We start from the raw sequence: 15492 nt of genomic DNA, 5'->3' as shown, positions 1-15492 counted from the left end.
CAGCCTCTGACTCTCACTTTAACTTTACAGTCAACAATAAAAAACAAAGTTGCTGACTATTCCCTTTGCTACCTGACTACTTGTGTGAAAATATTTGATGGTGTTGTAGCTATTGTTTTAGCATGATTTGTTCTTTGTGGTTTTGGTTGGCATACACTAACCCCCGGCTGATTTGCAATACCTCTCCCTCTCTGTGATCCAGCTATAGTCTTGTTTACAAGAAGGCCTGCAGTTTATGTGAATGCTTGAGTCAGACTATAGGCCTGCACTACCACCACTCAACCTTTATGGAGGTGAGTCACGAACACAACTAACATGCACGGCAGGGAAAACATGTTCTACTGCTAAATAACAGTCCTTTAGATAATGCTAAGGTACCAACTATGGAACATCCCTGCTAGAGTATTGAGTCTGTTCATAGTAGATAGTACATTTAGATTTTAGTCCTTAAGCACTGCGGTTCCCAACCATTTTCACTCAGGGCTCCCCTTCCAGCATTGGGGAATATCCCGCACAACGTCTATTTGATCTCCCGAGTGGCACACCTGTCTAAGGTACTGCATCTCAGTGCTAGAGGCGTCACTACAGACCCTGGTTCGATTCCAGGCTGTATCCCAACCCGGCCGCAATTGGGAGTCCCGTAGAGCTGCGCACAATTGGCCCAGCGTTGTCCGGGTTAGGTCGTCATTGTAAATAAGAATTTGTTCATAACTGACTTGCCTAGTTAAATAAAGGTAAAAATATATATATACACATATATATTTGAATGGGCACAAGCACTGTTCATGACACAAACTGTTCACACCCTTCTTGTTGGTGGTGAGAAATCTGCAGGTTTAAAGCTTAATTCCTGAAATTCTACACATTTTTCATCTATGGACTAAAAAACACATTTTTCAATCTATGGACTAAAAACGTTAGCTGACATGGGCTAGTTGATATGGATATTTCTGACAAGTTATAAATATCTCTCTAAGGTCTACAATGACTGACATGACAAGAGAAAAACTGATGATTCACTATCCAATTTCGAAATTGCACCTTGAGCTTCTACCATTACAACTTTCAAGAGTAAATTGAAAGCCAGATGGGGGGGCGACGACGACGACGTCGACAACACACAATACATCCCACAGTTTGGGAACCCCTGATTTAGCAGACACTCTTAACCAGAGCAATTTATAGGTGCAATTAGGGTTTAGCCCCTTGCTCATGGGCACATCAGCTAGACCTACTGTAGGCTATATGACCCACATTCATTTATGATGATGGGTTATCGGCCTGTGTAATGCGTGTGTGGTGTGTGTGTGTGCGTGTGTGTGAATTGCTCAATCGTCGCCAGAGGCTGCATGTGTCATTCAAGAGGAGGCTGGACCGGGCGGAGTTCCAGCGGCGCTGTTCGACTGAGCGTGAGTCTTTGGAATCAGCTGTAGCTTTCTCTGCTCTGTGCTACAGCTAGACTTGTCTCTCTCTCCGTACAGCGGGGAGAATTTCACACCAGAAAGTACAACGCGATCTCTCTGGACATCCTCTCTCCAGTCCAGACGGACCTTTGAGAGACCCTTTTTGGGGACTGGACTGGGGCTGTCCCCAAAAAGCGACGACAGGGTTTGACACAGAAACTGTATTTGAAGGATACATTCCACTACTAGATTCTTGATGCAGCATATAAATAGATTTAACCTGAGAAGTAAGAGTTGCAGTTTGGTGAAAAGCGTTGGGACAGCAGCTGCTCCATGCGCATAGGAAGCTACAGTAATGAAAAGCACAATTTGCCATTAATCATAAAAGTAATCTGATTTGGATACAATACACGGTTTATTGATTCGCGTTTGCAGAGTGATAATTTGCTCTATTAGAATGATAAACGTTAAGTGGAGCAACCCGATCCCATGCATCCGCACGAGAAGAGTCGGACAGAAACGGGAGGACTCAGAAACGGGTGAAGAACTGGTGTCTAAATGCGCCAGGCTGAGTGAGTCTCCCGGTGACGCGGGGCTCCTCGGTAGCTCGCCAGGGTCACTGCTGTCCCCGGTCCCCTTGAGCGGCCCGACCCATCAAGGTCCGTCCCGGATAGGCCAGTTTCTGCTCCTACATATGGCTGACAGGGACAGGATGCACAGCGCACTCAACATTGACACTGGAGACGCGCTGGTGTGCAAGGTAAGTCCAAAGACCATAACCAGTCATTGTGCAATTTCTTTGAATGAATGACTGTTTCTGAAATGTGGTGTGTTGCTCAACAGCACACAACCTCACATGAAGCCTAGTCTTCATGAACCCTTTGGTGTCATAGCCTATTTAAATCACCTGAAATCATTCATTTATTCATTACATTATGCATTGATGAGCAGTGGCCAATGATCCAAATACCCCTTGCGCCATTTTCACATTGAGTAATAATACGGTAAAAGCCTACTAATACAGTAAAAGCCTAATAACACGGTAAAAGCCTAATAACACGGTAAAAGCCTACTAATACGGTAAAAGCCTAATAATACGGTAGAAGCCTACTAACACGGTAAAAGCCTACTAACACGGTAAAAGCCTAATAACACGGTAAAAGCCTACTAATACGGTAAAAGCCTAATAACACGGTAAAAGCCTAATAACACGGTAAAAGCCTAATAACACGGTAAAAGCCTACTAATACGGTAAAAGCCTAATAATACGGTAGAAGCCTAATAACACGGTAAAAGCCTAATAATACCGTAAAAGCCTAATAATACATTAATAGCCTACTAATATGGTAAAAGCCTAATAATACCGTAAAAGCCTACTTGACCTTGGCCACCTTTCATTAGCATATGTTACGATGATTTCACACATCACGCCCTCTCTGCTGTTTATCAACTCCTCTCATTTGCATATTCACGTCAGTAGAATACACCACACCATGGGTGACATATGATATGTAAACACCGGAGTGGAAATGTAGAGTCATCATTCTCCTGTTCCAGGTGCTTAAATAAAGACCAACCTTGATCACAGATGAGATTAAAGCCAGGTGTAGTTTGGGAGACCTGCGTCCCCTAATTTTAACACATTAATAAGTAACATACAAACGTTATTATTGGTGGAAGTCCGCTCTCTCCACCCCTTGGGGGCATAACTCTCATAAATAAGCTCAGTCCACACTGATAGCCTACAAGTTTAAATACTAAACATTTGAAATCAGTTGTTTTCAATGGATTGGATTTGTTAGACGATTATAATATGTATTGACTCACACCTATGAGGCCAAACTCTAAGCTAATACATCTGAATCCACCCTGATAGATCCCCGTCTCCTCTCTCTGTTCTCACAGGTGTTTGACATGGGTCTGTACCAGGAGAAGATCCGGGCCTACCGCATCCTGCCGGTCCACAGGAACATCAGCTGTATCCGAGACATTGTCCTGGGGGAGCGTTGGGCATACGTCTTCCTAGAGAAGGACCACGGGGACATGCACACCTTCGTTAAGAGCTGCAAGCGTTTGGACGAGGAGCGGGCGGCACAGCTCTTTCACCAGGTGGCGTCGGCCGTGTCACACTGTCACCAGCATGGCGTCGTATTAGGAGACCTGAAGCTACGCAAGTTTGTCTTCTCTGACAGGAAAAGGTGAGATGACACGTGTACCGTTTTCATACAATATCCTGTCAACCCAAACCGTACCAAGCTGGGTCAGATATTGCCTTTCTTTTGACCATTCTAGCACTTATGGTGGATATGTAACCGTGCCAGCTCGACTCGGCTCGACTCGATTCGGCTCGACTCGGCTCGGCTCGGCTCGACTCGATTCGGCTCGACTTGGCTCGGCTCGACTCGATTTGGCTCAGCTCGGCTCGACTCGGCTCGGCTCGGCACGGCTCGACTTTACTCGGCTCAGCTTGACTCGATTCGGCTCGGCTTGGCTCAGCTTGGCTGTGTAGTGTGAAAGGGCCTTTGATTGATGTCAGTGGTATTATATTAGAGACACGTAGTGCACCCAGCAAGATAGGGTGGGCAGGGGAGGGGATGATAAGGCATTATAAAGGGGTCGTACCTGTTTACGGGAAGTCTTTGGTTTCACAGTGTAATTGGGGTTAATGGCCAAATACAGTGTTTATTGTGTTCCACAGTTACCTGTTCACAATACTGTTGTTTACTACATTCAGAAGTCCTTCATATGAATCTAATCAGAATGTATTGGTCATATGCTGTTCATCACCTCCTCCCCCTCCAGACAGCCTCAGTGTCTTACTGTAGAACACCCCCCCCCCCCTCCAGACAGCCTCAATGTCTTACTGTAGAACACCCCCCCCCTCCAGACAGCCTCAATGTCCTACTGTAGAACACCCCCTCCCCCTCCAGACAGCCTCAATGTCTTACTGTAGAACACCCCCCCCCCCTCCAGACAGCTTCAATGTCTTACTGTAGAACACCCCCTCCCCCTCCTCCCCCTCCAGACAGCCTCAATGTCTTACTGTAGAACACCCCCCCCCCTCCAGACAGCCTCAATGTCTTACTGTAGAACCCCTCCTCCCCCTCAGACAGCCTCAATGTCTTACTGTAGAACACCCCCCCCCTCCAGACAGCCTCAATGTCTTACTGTAGAACACCCCCTCCCCCTCCTCCCCCTCCAGACAGCCTCAGTGTCTTACTGTAGAACACCCCCTCCCCCTCCAGACAGCCTCAATGTTTTACTGTGGAACACCCCCTCCCCCTCCTCCCCCTCCAGACAGCCTCAATGTTTTACTGTGGAACACCCCCTCCCCCTCCTCCCCCTCCAGACAGCCTCAATGTTTTACTGTAGAACACCCCCTCCCCCTCCAGACAGCCTCAATGTCTTACTGTAGAACACCCCCTCCCCCTCCAGACAGCCTCAATGTCTTACTGTAGAACACCCCCTCCCCTCCAGACAGCATCAATGTCTTACTATAGAACACCCCCCCCCCCCCCCAGACAGCCTCAATGTCTTACTGTAGAACACCCCCCCCCCAGACAGCCTCAATGTCTTACTGTAGAACACCCCCCCCCCAGACAGCCTCAATGTCCTACTGTAGAACCCCCCCCCCCAGACAGCCTCAATGTCCTACTGTAGAACACCCGCCCCCCCCCCCAGACAGCCTCAGTGTCTTACTGTAGAACACCCCCTCCCCCTCCAGACAGCCTCAATGTCTTACTGTAGAACCCCTCCTCCCCCTCCAGACAGCCTCAATGTCTTACTGTAGAACACCCCCTCCCCCTCCAGACAGCCTCAATGTCTTACTGTAGAACACCCCCCCCCCCTCCTCCCCCTACAGACAGCCTCAATGTCTTACTGTAGAACACCCCCTCCCTCTCCTCCCCCCCCAGACAGCATCAATGTCTTACTGTAGAACACCTTTTCCCATAGTCCTCTCCTCTCTTAATAGAAATGAAAACAAATGTTATTTGTCACATACACACGGTCAACAGATGTTATTGTGGGTGTAGTGAAATGCTTGTGTTTCTAGCTTCAACAGTGCAGTAATATCTAACTAAATGCTTGTGTTCCTAGCTCCAACAGTACAGTAATATCTAAGTAAATGCTTGTGTTCCTAGCTCCAACAGTGCAGTAGTATCTAACTAAATGCTTGTGTTCCTAGCTCCAACAGTACAGTAATATCTAAGTAAATGCGTGTGTTCCTAGCTCCAACAGTGCAGTAGTATCTAACTAAATGCTTGTGTTCCTAGCTCCAACAGTGCAGTAGTATCTAACTAAATGCTTGTGTTTCTAGCTCCAACAGTGCAGTAGTATCTAACTAAATGCTTGTTTTTCTAGCTCCAACAGTACAGTAATATCTAAGTAAATGCGTGTGTTCCTAGCTCCAACAGTGCAGTAGTATCCGACAGTGCAGTAGTATCCAACAGTGCAGTCGTATCTAACAGTGCAGTAGTATCTAACTAAATGCTTATGTTCCTAGTTCCAACAGTGCAGTAGTATCTAACTAAATGCTTATGTTCCTAGTTCCAACAGTGCAGTAGTATCTAACAGTGCAGTAGTATCCAACAGTGCAGTAGTATCTCACTAAATGCTTGTGTTCCCAGCTCCAACAGTGCAGAATATCTAACTAAATGCTCATGTTCCTAGTTCCAACAGTGCAGTCGTATCTAACAGTGCAGTAGTATCTAACTAAATGCTTGTGTTCCTAGCTCCAACAGTGCAGTAGTATCTAACTAAATGCTTGTGTTCCTAGCTCCAACAGTGCAGTAGTATCTAACTAAATGCTTGTGTTTCTAGCTCCAACAGTGCAGTAGTATCTAACTAAATGCTTGTGTTCCTAGCTCCAACAGTGCAGTAGTATCTAACTAAATGCTTGTGTTCCTAGCTCCAACAGTGCAGTAGTATCTAACTAAATGCTTGTGTTCCTAACACCATCAGTACAGTAATATCTAACTAAATGCTTGTGTTCCTAACACCATCAGTACAGTAATATCTAACTAAATGCTTGTGTTCCTAGCTCCAACAGTGCAGTAATATCTAACTAAATGCTTGTGTTCCTAGCTCCAACAGTGCAGTAATATCTAACTAAATGCTTGTGTTCCTAGCTCCAACAGTGCAGTAATATCTAACTAAATGCTTGTGTTCCTAGCTCCAACAGTGCAGTAGTATCTAACTAAATGCTTGTGTTCCTAACACCATCAGTACAGTAATATCTAACTAAATGCTTGTGTTCCTAACACCATCAGTACAGTAATATCTAACTAAATGCTTGTGTTCATAGTTCCAACAGTGCAGTAATATCTAACAAGTAATACCTAACAAATTACACAATATATACCACAAATCTAAGTAAGGAATGAACTAAGACTATGTACATATGGACAGACGATGTCAGAGCGAAGGACTAAGATACCGTAGGATAGTAGAGAATACAGTACGTAGATATGAGATGAGTAATGCCAGATATATAAACATTATTAAGTGAATGAGATACCATAGAATAGGATATAATTCAGTATATACATATGAGATGATTAATGCCAGATATATAAACATTATTAAGTGACTAAGATACAGTAGAATAGGATAGAATACACTATATACACATGAGATGAGTAATGCCAGAATCCCCACAACATTACCATCTATAACTGGCTGAGGGCTCTGAAGAAGCCCCACAACATTACCATCTACAGTTGAGTCGGAAGTTTACATACAGCTTAGCCAAATACATTTAAACTCAGTTTTTCACAATTCCTGACAATTCCTGACATCCTAATAAAAATTCCCTTTCTTATGTCAGTTAGGATCACCACTTTATTTTAAGAATGTGAAATGTCAGAATAATAGTAGAGAGAATGATTTAATTTCAGCTTTTATTTCTTTCATCACATTCCCAGTGGGTCAGAAGTTCACATACACTCAATTAGTATTTGGCAGCATTGCCTTTAAATTGTTTAACTTGGGTCAAACGTTTCAGGTAGCCTTCCACAAGCTTCCCACAATAAGTTGGGTGAATTTTGGCCGATTCCTCCTGACAAAGCTGGTGTAACTGAGTCAGATTTGTAGGCCTCCTTGCTCGCACACGCTTTTTCAGTTCTGCCCACACATTTTCTATAGGATTCAGGTCAGGGCTTTGTGATGGCCGCTCCAACACCTTGACTTTGTTGTCCTTAAGCCATTTTGCCACAACTTTGAAAGTATGCTTGGGGTCATTGTCCATTTGGAAAACCCGTTTGCGACCAAGCTTTAACTTCCTGACTGATGTCTTGAGATGTTGCTTCAATATATCCACATCATTTTCCTACCTCATGATGCCATCTATTTTGTGAAGTGCACTAGTCCCTCCTGCAGCAAAGCACCCCCACAACATGATGCTGCCACCCCCGTGCTTCACGGTTGGGATGGTGTTCTTCGGCTTGTAAGCCTCCCCCTTTTTCCTCCAAACATAACGATGGTCATTATGGACAAACAGTTCTATATTTGTTTCATCAGACCAGAAGACATTTCGCCAAAAGGTACAATATTTGTCCCCATGTGCAGTTGCAAACCGTAGTCTGGCTTTTTTATGGCGGTTTTGGAGCAGTCTCTTCTTCCTTGCTGAGCGGCCTTTCAGGTTATGTCAATATAGGACTTGTTTTACTGTGGATATAGATACTTTTGTACCTGTTTCCTCCAGCATCTTCACAAGGTCCTTTGCTTTGGTTCTGGGATTGATTTGCACTTTTCGCACCAAAGTATGTTCATCTCTCGGAGACAGAACATGTCTCCTTCCTGGGCAGTATGACGGCTCTGTGGTGTTTATACCTGCGTACTATTGTTTGTACAGATGAATGTGGTACCTTCAGGCGTTTGGAAATTGCTCCCAAGGAAGAACCAGACTTGTGGAGGTCTATACATTTTTTCTGAGATCTTGGCTGATTTCTTTGGATTTTCCCATGATGTCAAGCTAAGAGGCACTGAGTTTGAAGGTAGGCCTTGAAATACATCCACAGGTACACTTTCAATTGACTCAAATTATGTCAATTAGCCTATCAGAAGCTCCTAAAGCCATGACATTTTCTGGAATTTTCCAAGCTTCCAAACTTCTGACCCACTGGAATTGTGATACAGTGAATTAATTATATGTGAAATAATCTGTCTGTAAACAATTGTTGGGAAAATTACTTGTGTCATGCACAAAGTAGATATCCTAACCGACTTGCCAAAACTATAGTTTGTTAACAATAAATTTGTGGAGTGGTTGAAAAACTAGTTTTAATGACTCCAACCTAAGTGTATGTAAACTAGTTTTAATGACTCCAACCTAAGTGTATGTAAACTAGTTTTAATGACTCCAACCTAAGTGTATGTAAACTAGTTTTAATGACTCCAACCTAAGTGTATGTAAACTAGTTTTAATGACTCCAACCTAAGTATATGTAAACTAGTTTTAATGACTCCAACCTAAGTGTATGTAAACTAGTTTTAATGACTCCAACCTAAGTGGATGTAAACTAGTTTTAATGACTCCAACCTAAGTGTATGTAAACTAGTTTTAATGACTCCAACCTAAGTGGATGTAAACTAGTTTTAATGACTCCAACCTAAGTGGATGTAAACTAGTTTTAATGACTCCAACCTAAGTGGATGTAAACTAGTTTTAATGACTCCAACCTAAGTAAATGTAAACTAGTTTTAATGACTCCAACCTAAGTGGATGTAAACTAGTTTTAATGACTCCAACCTAAGTGGATGTAAACTTCAGACTTAGACTGTATTTTATACATGGATCATATTGAAGTACACAGGCAGATCTGAGTTGATGTTTAATCACATGATTGATTACAGTCTTTATTCTGACAGCAGGAATGCCCATCCATCACATAAACCATTATAATATTAAGAGGAGAAGAGAGGAGGGGAGGAAGAGAGGAGGGGAAGAGAGGGGAGGGGAGGAGAGGAGAGGAGGGGAGAAAGAGAGGAAGGGTGGGGAAGGGAGGAGGGGTGGAGAGGATAGGAGAAAAAAGGAAGATAGTGGAGGGGAAGGGGGAAGAGAGGGGAGGGGAAGAGGAGGGGAGGAGAGGATAGGAGAAAACAGGAAGAGAGTGGAGGGGAAGGGGAAGGGGAAGAGGTGGAGAGAGGAGGGGAGGAGAGTAGGGGAAGAGAGGAGGGGAGGAGAGGAAGAGAGGAGGAGAAGAGAGGAGAAGTAGAGAGATCTCTACCACTCCACCTGGAGATGACTCACCTACTTTCTCTCTGTCGCTATGCACCAGGGCTGTTTGTCTCTCTCAGACAGACCAGTCACTGATGGAAGCCCATACTCTACATGGTCTTTCTTGGGTTACAAGAGAGGCAGATATTGGCTAAGTTCCAAATGGCAATCAGTATACTGTATAGTGCACTACTTTTGACCAGAGGCCCTGTGTAGGCAATAGGGCTCCATTTGGGACACATCCCATCCAGTCTCAGATCATTAGCTTGTCCTCTCCAGACTCTGTTAAGGGACCTCCCAACCTCATGGATCTAAGCTCTGCTATTAATATGGCACAGCACCGTGTGTGAGTGAATGAGTGTTTGGCTGGATTTGTCTGGGTGTGAAGTGATGTACTGTACCAGTGGTATAAAGTACTTCAGTAAAAATACTTTAATGTACTACTTAAGTAGTTTTGGGGGTATCTGTACTTCCAGAAATTACAGTTTCTTTGGTCTCGTTGTTGCCTCTCTGATTAATGCCCTCCTTGCCTGGTCTGTGAGTGTTGGTGGGTGGCCCTCTCTTGGCAGGTTTGTTGTGGTGCCATATTATTTCCATTGTTTAATAATAGATTTAATGGTGCTCCGTGGGATGTTCACAGTTTCTGATATTGTTTTATAACCCAACCCTGATCTGTACTTCTGCACAACTTTGTCCCTGACCTGTTTGGAGAGCTCCTTGGTCTTCATGGTGCCCCTTGCTTAGTGGTGTTGCAGACTCTGGGGCCTTTCAGAACAGGTGTATATATATACTGAGATCATGTGACCGATCATGTGACACTTAAATTGCAGATAGGTGGACTTTATTTAACTATGTGACTTGTGAAGGTAATTGGTTGCACCAGATCTTATTTAGGGGCTTCATAACAAAGGGGGTACTGGGGTACACCACTTTTCTGTTTTTATTCATAAGACATTTTTTTTTCATTTCACCAATTTTGACTATTTTGTGTATGTCCATTACATGAAATACAAAATAAAAATGAATTTAAATTCCAGGTTGTAATGCAACAAAACAGGAGAAACTCCAAGGTGGATGAATACTTTTGCATGGCACTGTATTGCAGAATCCTTGACCTATATCTTTAATTTGACAATTGTTTCTGGTGTTATACCTAAGATGTCCTCCCCCTACAGTAAGGAGCAGGTAACACTTTATTTGGGTAGATATTCTACAGACTATCAGTAATATTCCAACTAACTACACCAAAAGTATGTGGAAACTTGTTTGTCGAATATCTCATTCCAAAATCATGGGCATTAATATGGAGTTGGTCCCGCCTTTGCTGCTATAATAGCCTCCACTCTTTTGAGAAGGACTTTCCACTAGATGTAGGAACATTGCTGCTATAACAGCCTCCACTCTTCTGGGAAGGCTTTCCACTAGATGTAGGAACATTGCTGCTATAATAGCCTCCACTCTTCTGGGAAGGCTTTCCACTAGATGTTGGAACATTGATGCTATAACAGCCTCCACTCTTCTGGGAAGGCTTTCCACTAGATGTTGGAACGTTGCTGCTATAACAGCCTCCACTCTTCTGGGAAGGCTTTCCACTAGATGTTGGAACATTGCTGCTATAACAGCCTCCACTCTTCTGGGAAGGCTTTCCACTAGATGTAGGAACATTGCTGCTATAACAGCCTCCACTCTTCTGGGAAGGCTTTCCACTAGATGATGGGACATTGCTGCTATAACAGCCTCCACTCTTCTGGGAAGGCTTTCCACTAGATGTTGGAACACTGCTGCTATAACAGCCTCCACTCTTCTGGGAAGGCTTTCTACTAGATGTTGTAACATTGCTTCCATTAAAACAAAAAAAGCATTAGTGAGGTAGGGCACTGATGTTGGGCGATTAGGCCTGGCTCACGGTCAGCGTTCCAATTCATCCCAAAGTTGTTTGATGGGGTTCAGGTCAGGGCTCTGCGCAGGCCAGTCAAGTTCTTCCACACCGATCTTGACAAACCATTTCTGTATGGAACTCGCTTTGTGCATGAGGGCCATTGTCATGCGGAAACAGGAAAGGGCCTTCCCCAAACTGTTTCCACAAAGTTGGAAGCACAGAATTGTCTAGAATGTCATTGTATGCTGTAGCATTAAGATTTCCCTTCACTTGAGCTAAGGGGCCTAGCCCAAACCTTGAAAAACAGCCCCAGACCATTATTCCTCCTCCACCAAACTTTACAGTTGGCACTATGAATCCGGGCAGGTAGCGTTCTTCTGGCATCCGCCAAACCATGATTTGTCCTTTGGACTGCCAGATGGTGAAGCGTGATTCATCACTCCAGAGAATAGATTTCCACTGCTCCAGAGTCCAATGGCGGCAAACTTTACACCACTGCAGCCGACACTTGGCATTGCGCATGGTGATCTTAGTCTTGTGTGCTGCTCAGCCATGGAAACCCATTTCATGACATCCAGACGAACAGTTATTGTGCTGATGTTGCTTTCAGAGGCAGTTTGGAACTCGTTAGTGAGTATTGCAACCAAGGACAGCTTTTGTAGCCTACCACTTAGCGGCTGAGCTTTTGTTGCTCCTAGATGTTTCCACGTTACAATAACAGCACTTACAGTTGACCGGGGCAGCTCTAAAAGGGAAGATATTTGACAAACTGACTTGTTAGAAAAGTGGCATCCTATGACGGTGTCACGTTGAAAGTCACTGAGCTCTTCAGTAATGTCATTCTACTGCCTATGTTTACTATGGAGATTGCATGGCTGTGTGCTTGATTTTATACACCTGTCAGCAATGGGTTGAAATAGTCAACTCCACTAATTTGAAGGGGTGTCAACATTCTTTTGTATATATAGTATCTAGCTAACCCTAATCTTAACCCTTATCCTAAACTTAACCATTACCCTAGTACTAAACCTAACCATTAGTCTAACCATAATCCTAACATTAGCAAGCAGTTGCTTATCGACAGATAGTATGACCATCTGTAGAGCATCTACTGATGGAAAATCCAGACAATCCAAATAAAGTGTGGTGATCGTTTGACTTCGGATCTAATAACAGAGAGATGTTATATAAATGACGAGATGGTCTCTAACAATGTGAGTGTTTGTCGTAAAGGAAGAAAGGCAGGTGGGAGGAAGTGAGATCAGGTGGGAACATTCTAGCCAGTGAGAGGGCAGATACGCGTGTGAACAACAGACTCCAATATAAAATAGATTTTGCTGCCGAGATGCCACGTACGTCCACTTATATCAGTACATTCGTAACAAGATAAACATTACGGAACTTATATTTGATAAAATAAGTCTCACTTTGCAAATTAGCAATCACAATTTTTGTTGACCAAATCCGACACTCTCATAGATCTCCATACAAAAAAATACCCTCTTGGTCTGCTTATCGCTGTATTCTCACGTGGACAGATTTTAATGTGAGTGGAGCCTCTTGCTTCGCCCTCTCTGTTAATAACCAACCCATGCTCTTTCTGTCCTGTAGGACCCATGTGAAGCTGGAAGGCCTGGAGGACTGTAGGGTTCTAGAAGGAGAAGATGACTCCATGTCATACACCTATGGCTGCCCAGCCTATATCAGCCCAGAGATCCTGAACATCTCCAGCTCCTACTCTGGGAAGCAGGCGGACGTCTGGTCCCTAGGGGTGATGCTCTACACAATGCTGGTGGGACGCTACCCTTTCCACGACCCAGACCCAGGTACCCTCTTCTCCAAGATCCGCCGGGGCCATTGCTGCCTACCCGAGAGCCTCTCTCCCCGGGCCAAGTGCCTGCTGCGATCCCTGCTGAGGAAAGAACCATGGGACAGACTGACTGCCGCCGAGGTGCTTATCCATCCGTGGTTCCACACCACTGCCGCCAACGCACAGGAAACAGGGGTCAGTGAACAGGAAGTGGGCTCAGTGGAACAGACAGTGCCTTCCTGTGATGTGGAAGAGGAGGATGAGCTGTTCTGTTGATCGATGGGATGCGTCACCGTGACTGACTCAACCCCTCGAGTGGAATCGGACCAAAACATGCTCAAATGTTACCTTCAAGAGGGTTTAAATTTTATTTCGATTTGTTTTTGGATAATGGTCGTATACTGTTGTGTATGTATCTCAGACACAAGTTTATAACTCAAAAGTACTGTAGTGTTTCATCTATGTGTGTTAGATTAAGGGAATTGTGTGAAGTACTCCACCATCATTGTGCGTTGTGTGTGTTCACAATAAGTAATTTGGTGCTAAAAACCAGCTCACCGTCACATGATGATTGATGTTTTATTAGAGTAGATTAAAGATCGAATCTGCTGTTCAAACCGACACCCTGACACTGTTTTGGTAAATAGCTGAGGGAATAACAGAGTAGAAACTTAGGGGCTAATAGAGGTGTGGGAAAGTTTATATTTGTACCCTGAGTACTGAACTGATATCAGACTATTTCTACGCTGAGTACTGAACTGATATCAGACTATTTCTACCCTGAGTACTGAACTGATATCAGACTATTTCTACCCTGAGTACTGAACTGATATCAGACTATTTCTATGCCGAGTACTGAACTGATATCTGTCTATTTCTATGCCGAGTACTGAACTGATATCTGTCTATTTCTACCCTGAGTACTGAACTGATATCTGTCTATTTCTACGCTGAGTACTGAACTAACATCTGTCTATTTCTACGCTGAGTACTGAACTGACATCAGACTATTTCTACCCTGAGTACTGAACTGACATCGGACTATGTCTACCCTGAGTACTGAACTGATATCAGACTATTTCTACCCTGAGTACTGAACTGACATCGGACTATATCTACCCTGAGTACTGAACTGACATCTGTCTATTTCTACGCTGAGTACTGAACTGACATCAGACTATTTCTACGCTGAGTACTGAACTGACATCAGACTATTTCTACGCTGAGTACTGAACTGACATCAGACTAATCTACAATCAACTATTGGTTTTATTAGGCAAGGCGTTTCATTATCTGTTGTTTTATTTGATCTTCTGAAAAGCTGTTTGACGTAGGGTGAACCACGTATAAACTCGATCTAGACTTTAACTGACACGCGTGCACAGCATTTATAGTGCGCTGTGAATGAAGTATTTGTGGCACATTCTCAAAGCTTGACCACGTAGGTTAAAGAGGAAATATGATTCATTGTAAAAACATGTAAATATGTATGTGGAGAAATGTTATAAAATATATATTTTATATTCAGATTGTTTATTTTGTATTTTTCCACTCACACACAAACACTACCTCTCACACACTTGTTGGATGCCTAGAGTTCGTTCGCCATGGGAGATATCTCCTGCCTCTCCTCCAAACATCTGATAGCGGAGTCGAAGGAGCACAGCAAGAGGAGCATGACAATCAACGATGGTGGCATGTCACAGGCCGTGGAAGACGAAGACAGCGGCCTCCCATAAAGCAGTCTACATTCCCAACGAGAGGCCCGGAGAGGATACCAGCAACGAATAGTTTCGCCATCCTGGAGCCTGATCTTCCTGCACCTTCAGCGCTGGGGGTACCTGTGTCTGGAGCCTGATCTTCTTGCACCTTCAGCGCTGGGGGTACCTGTGTCTGGAGCCTGATCTTCCTGCACCTTCAGCGATGGGGGTGCCTGTGTCTGGAGCCTGATCTTCTTGCACTTTCAGCGCTGGGGGTGCCTGTGTCTGGAGCCTGATCTTCCTGCAACTTCAGCGATGGGGGTACCTGTGTCTGGAGCCTGATCATCTTGCACCTTCAGCGATGGGGGTGCCTGTGTCTGGAGCCTGATCTTTCTGCACCTTCAGCGCTGGGGGTACCTGTGTCTGGAGCCTGATCTTCTTGCACCTTCAGCGCTGGGGGTACCTGTGTCTGGAGCCTGATC

At 44.3% G+C, this 15492-nt stretch overlaps 1 protein-coding gene across 1 annotated transcript; it reads left to right on the top strand.

Moving 5' to 3' along the window:
• Nucleotides 1-1155: 1155 nt before the first annotated feature.
• On the top strand, nucleotides 1156-14837 carry LOC110496768 (tribbles homolog 1-like). Its single transcript, XM_021572801.2, has 3 exons — nucleotides 1156-2163; nucleotides 3309-3601; nucleotides 13112-14837. The coding sequence occupies exons 1-3, from the start codon at nucleotides 1861-1863 to the stop codon at nucleotides 13584-13586; spliced, it is 1071 nt and encodes a 356-aa protein (XP_021428476.1). The 5' UTR covers nucleotides 1156-1860; the 3' UTR covers nucleotides 13587-14837.
• The last annotated feature ends 655 nt before the right edge of the window (nucleotides 14838-15492 follow it).

Source organism: Oncorhynchus mykiss, chromosome 18 (assembly GCF_013265735.2).
Source record: "Oncorhynchus mykiss isolate Arlee chromosome 18, USDA_OmykA_1.1, whole genome shotgun sequence".
Taxonomy (NCBI): domain Eukaryota; kingdom Metazoa; phylum Chordata; class Actinopteri; order Salmoniformes; family Salmonidae; genus Oncorhynchus; species Oncorhynchus mykiss.
The sequence above is the reverse complement of the archived record's forward strand: the minus strand, read 5'-3'. Positions and strand labels throughout refer to the sequence as shown.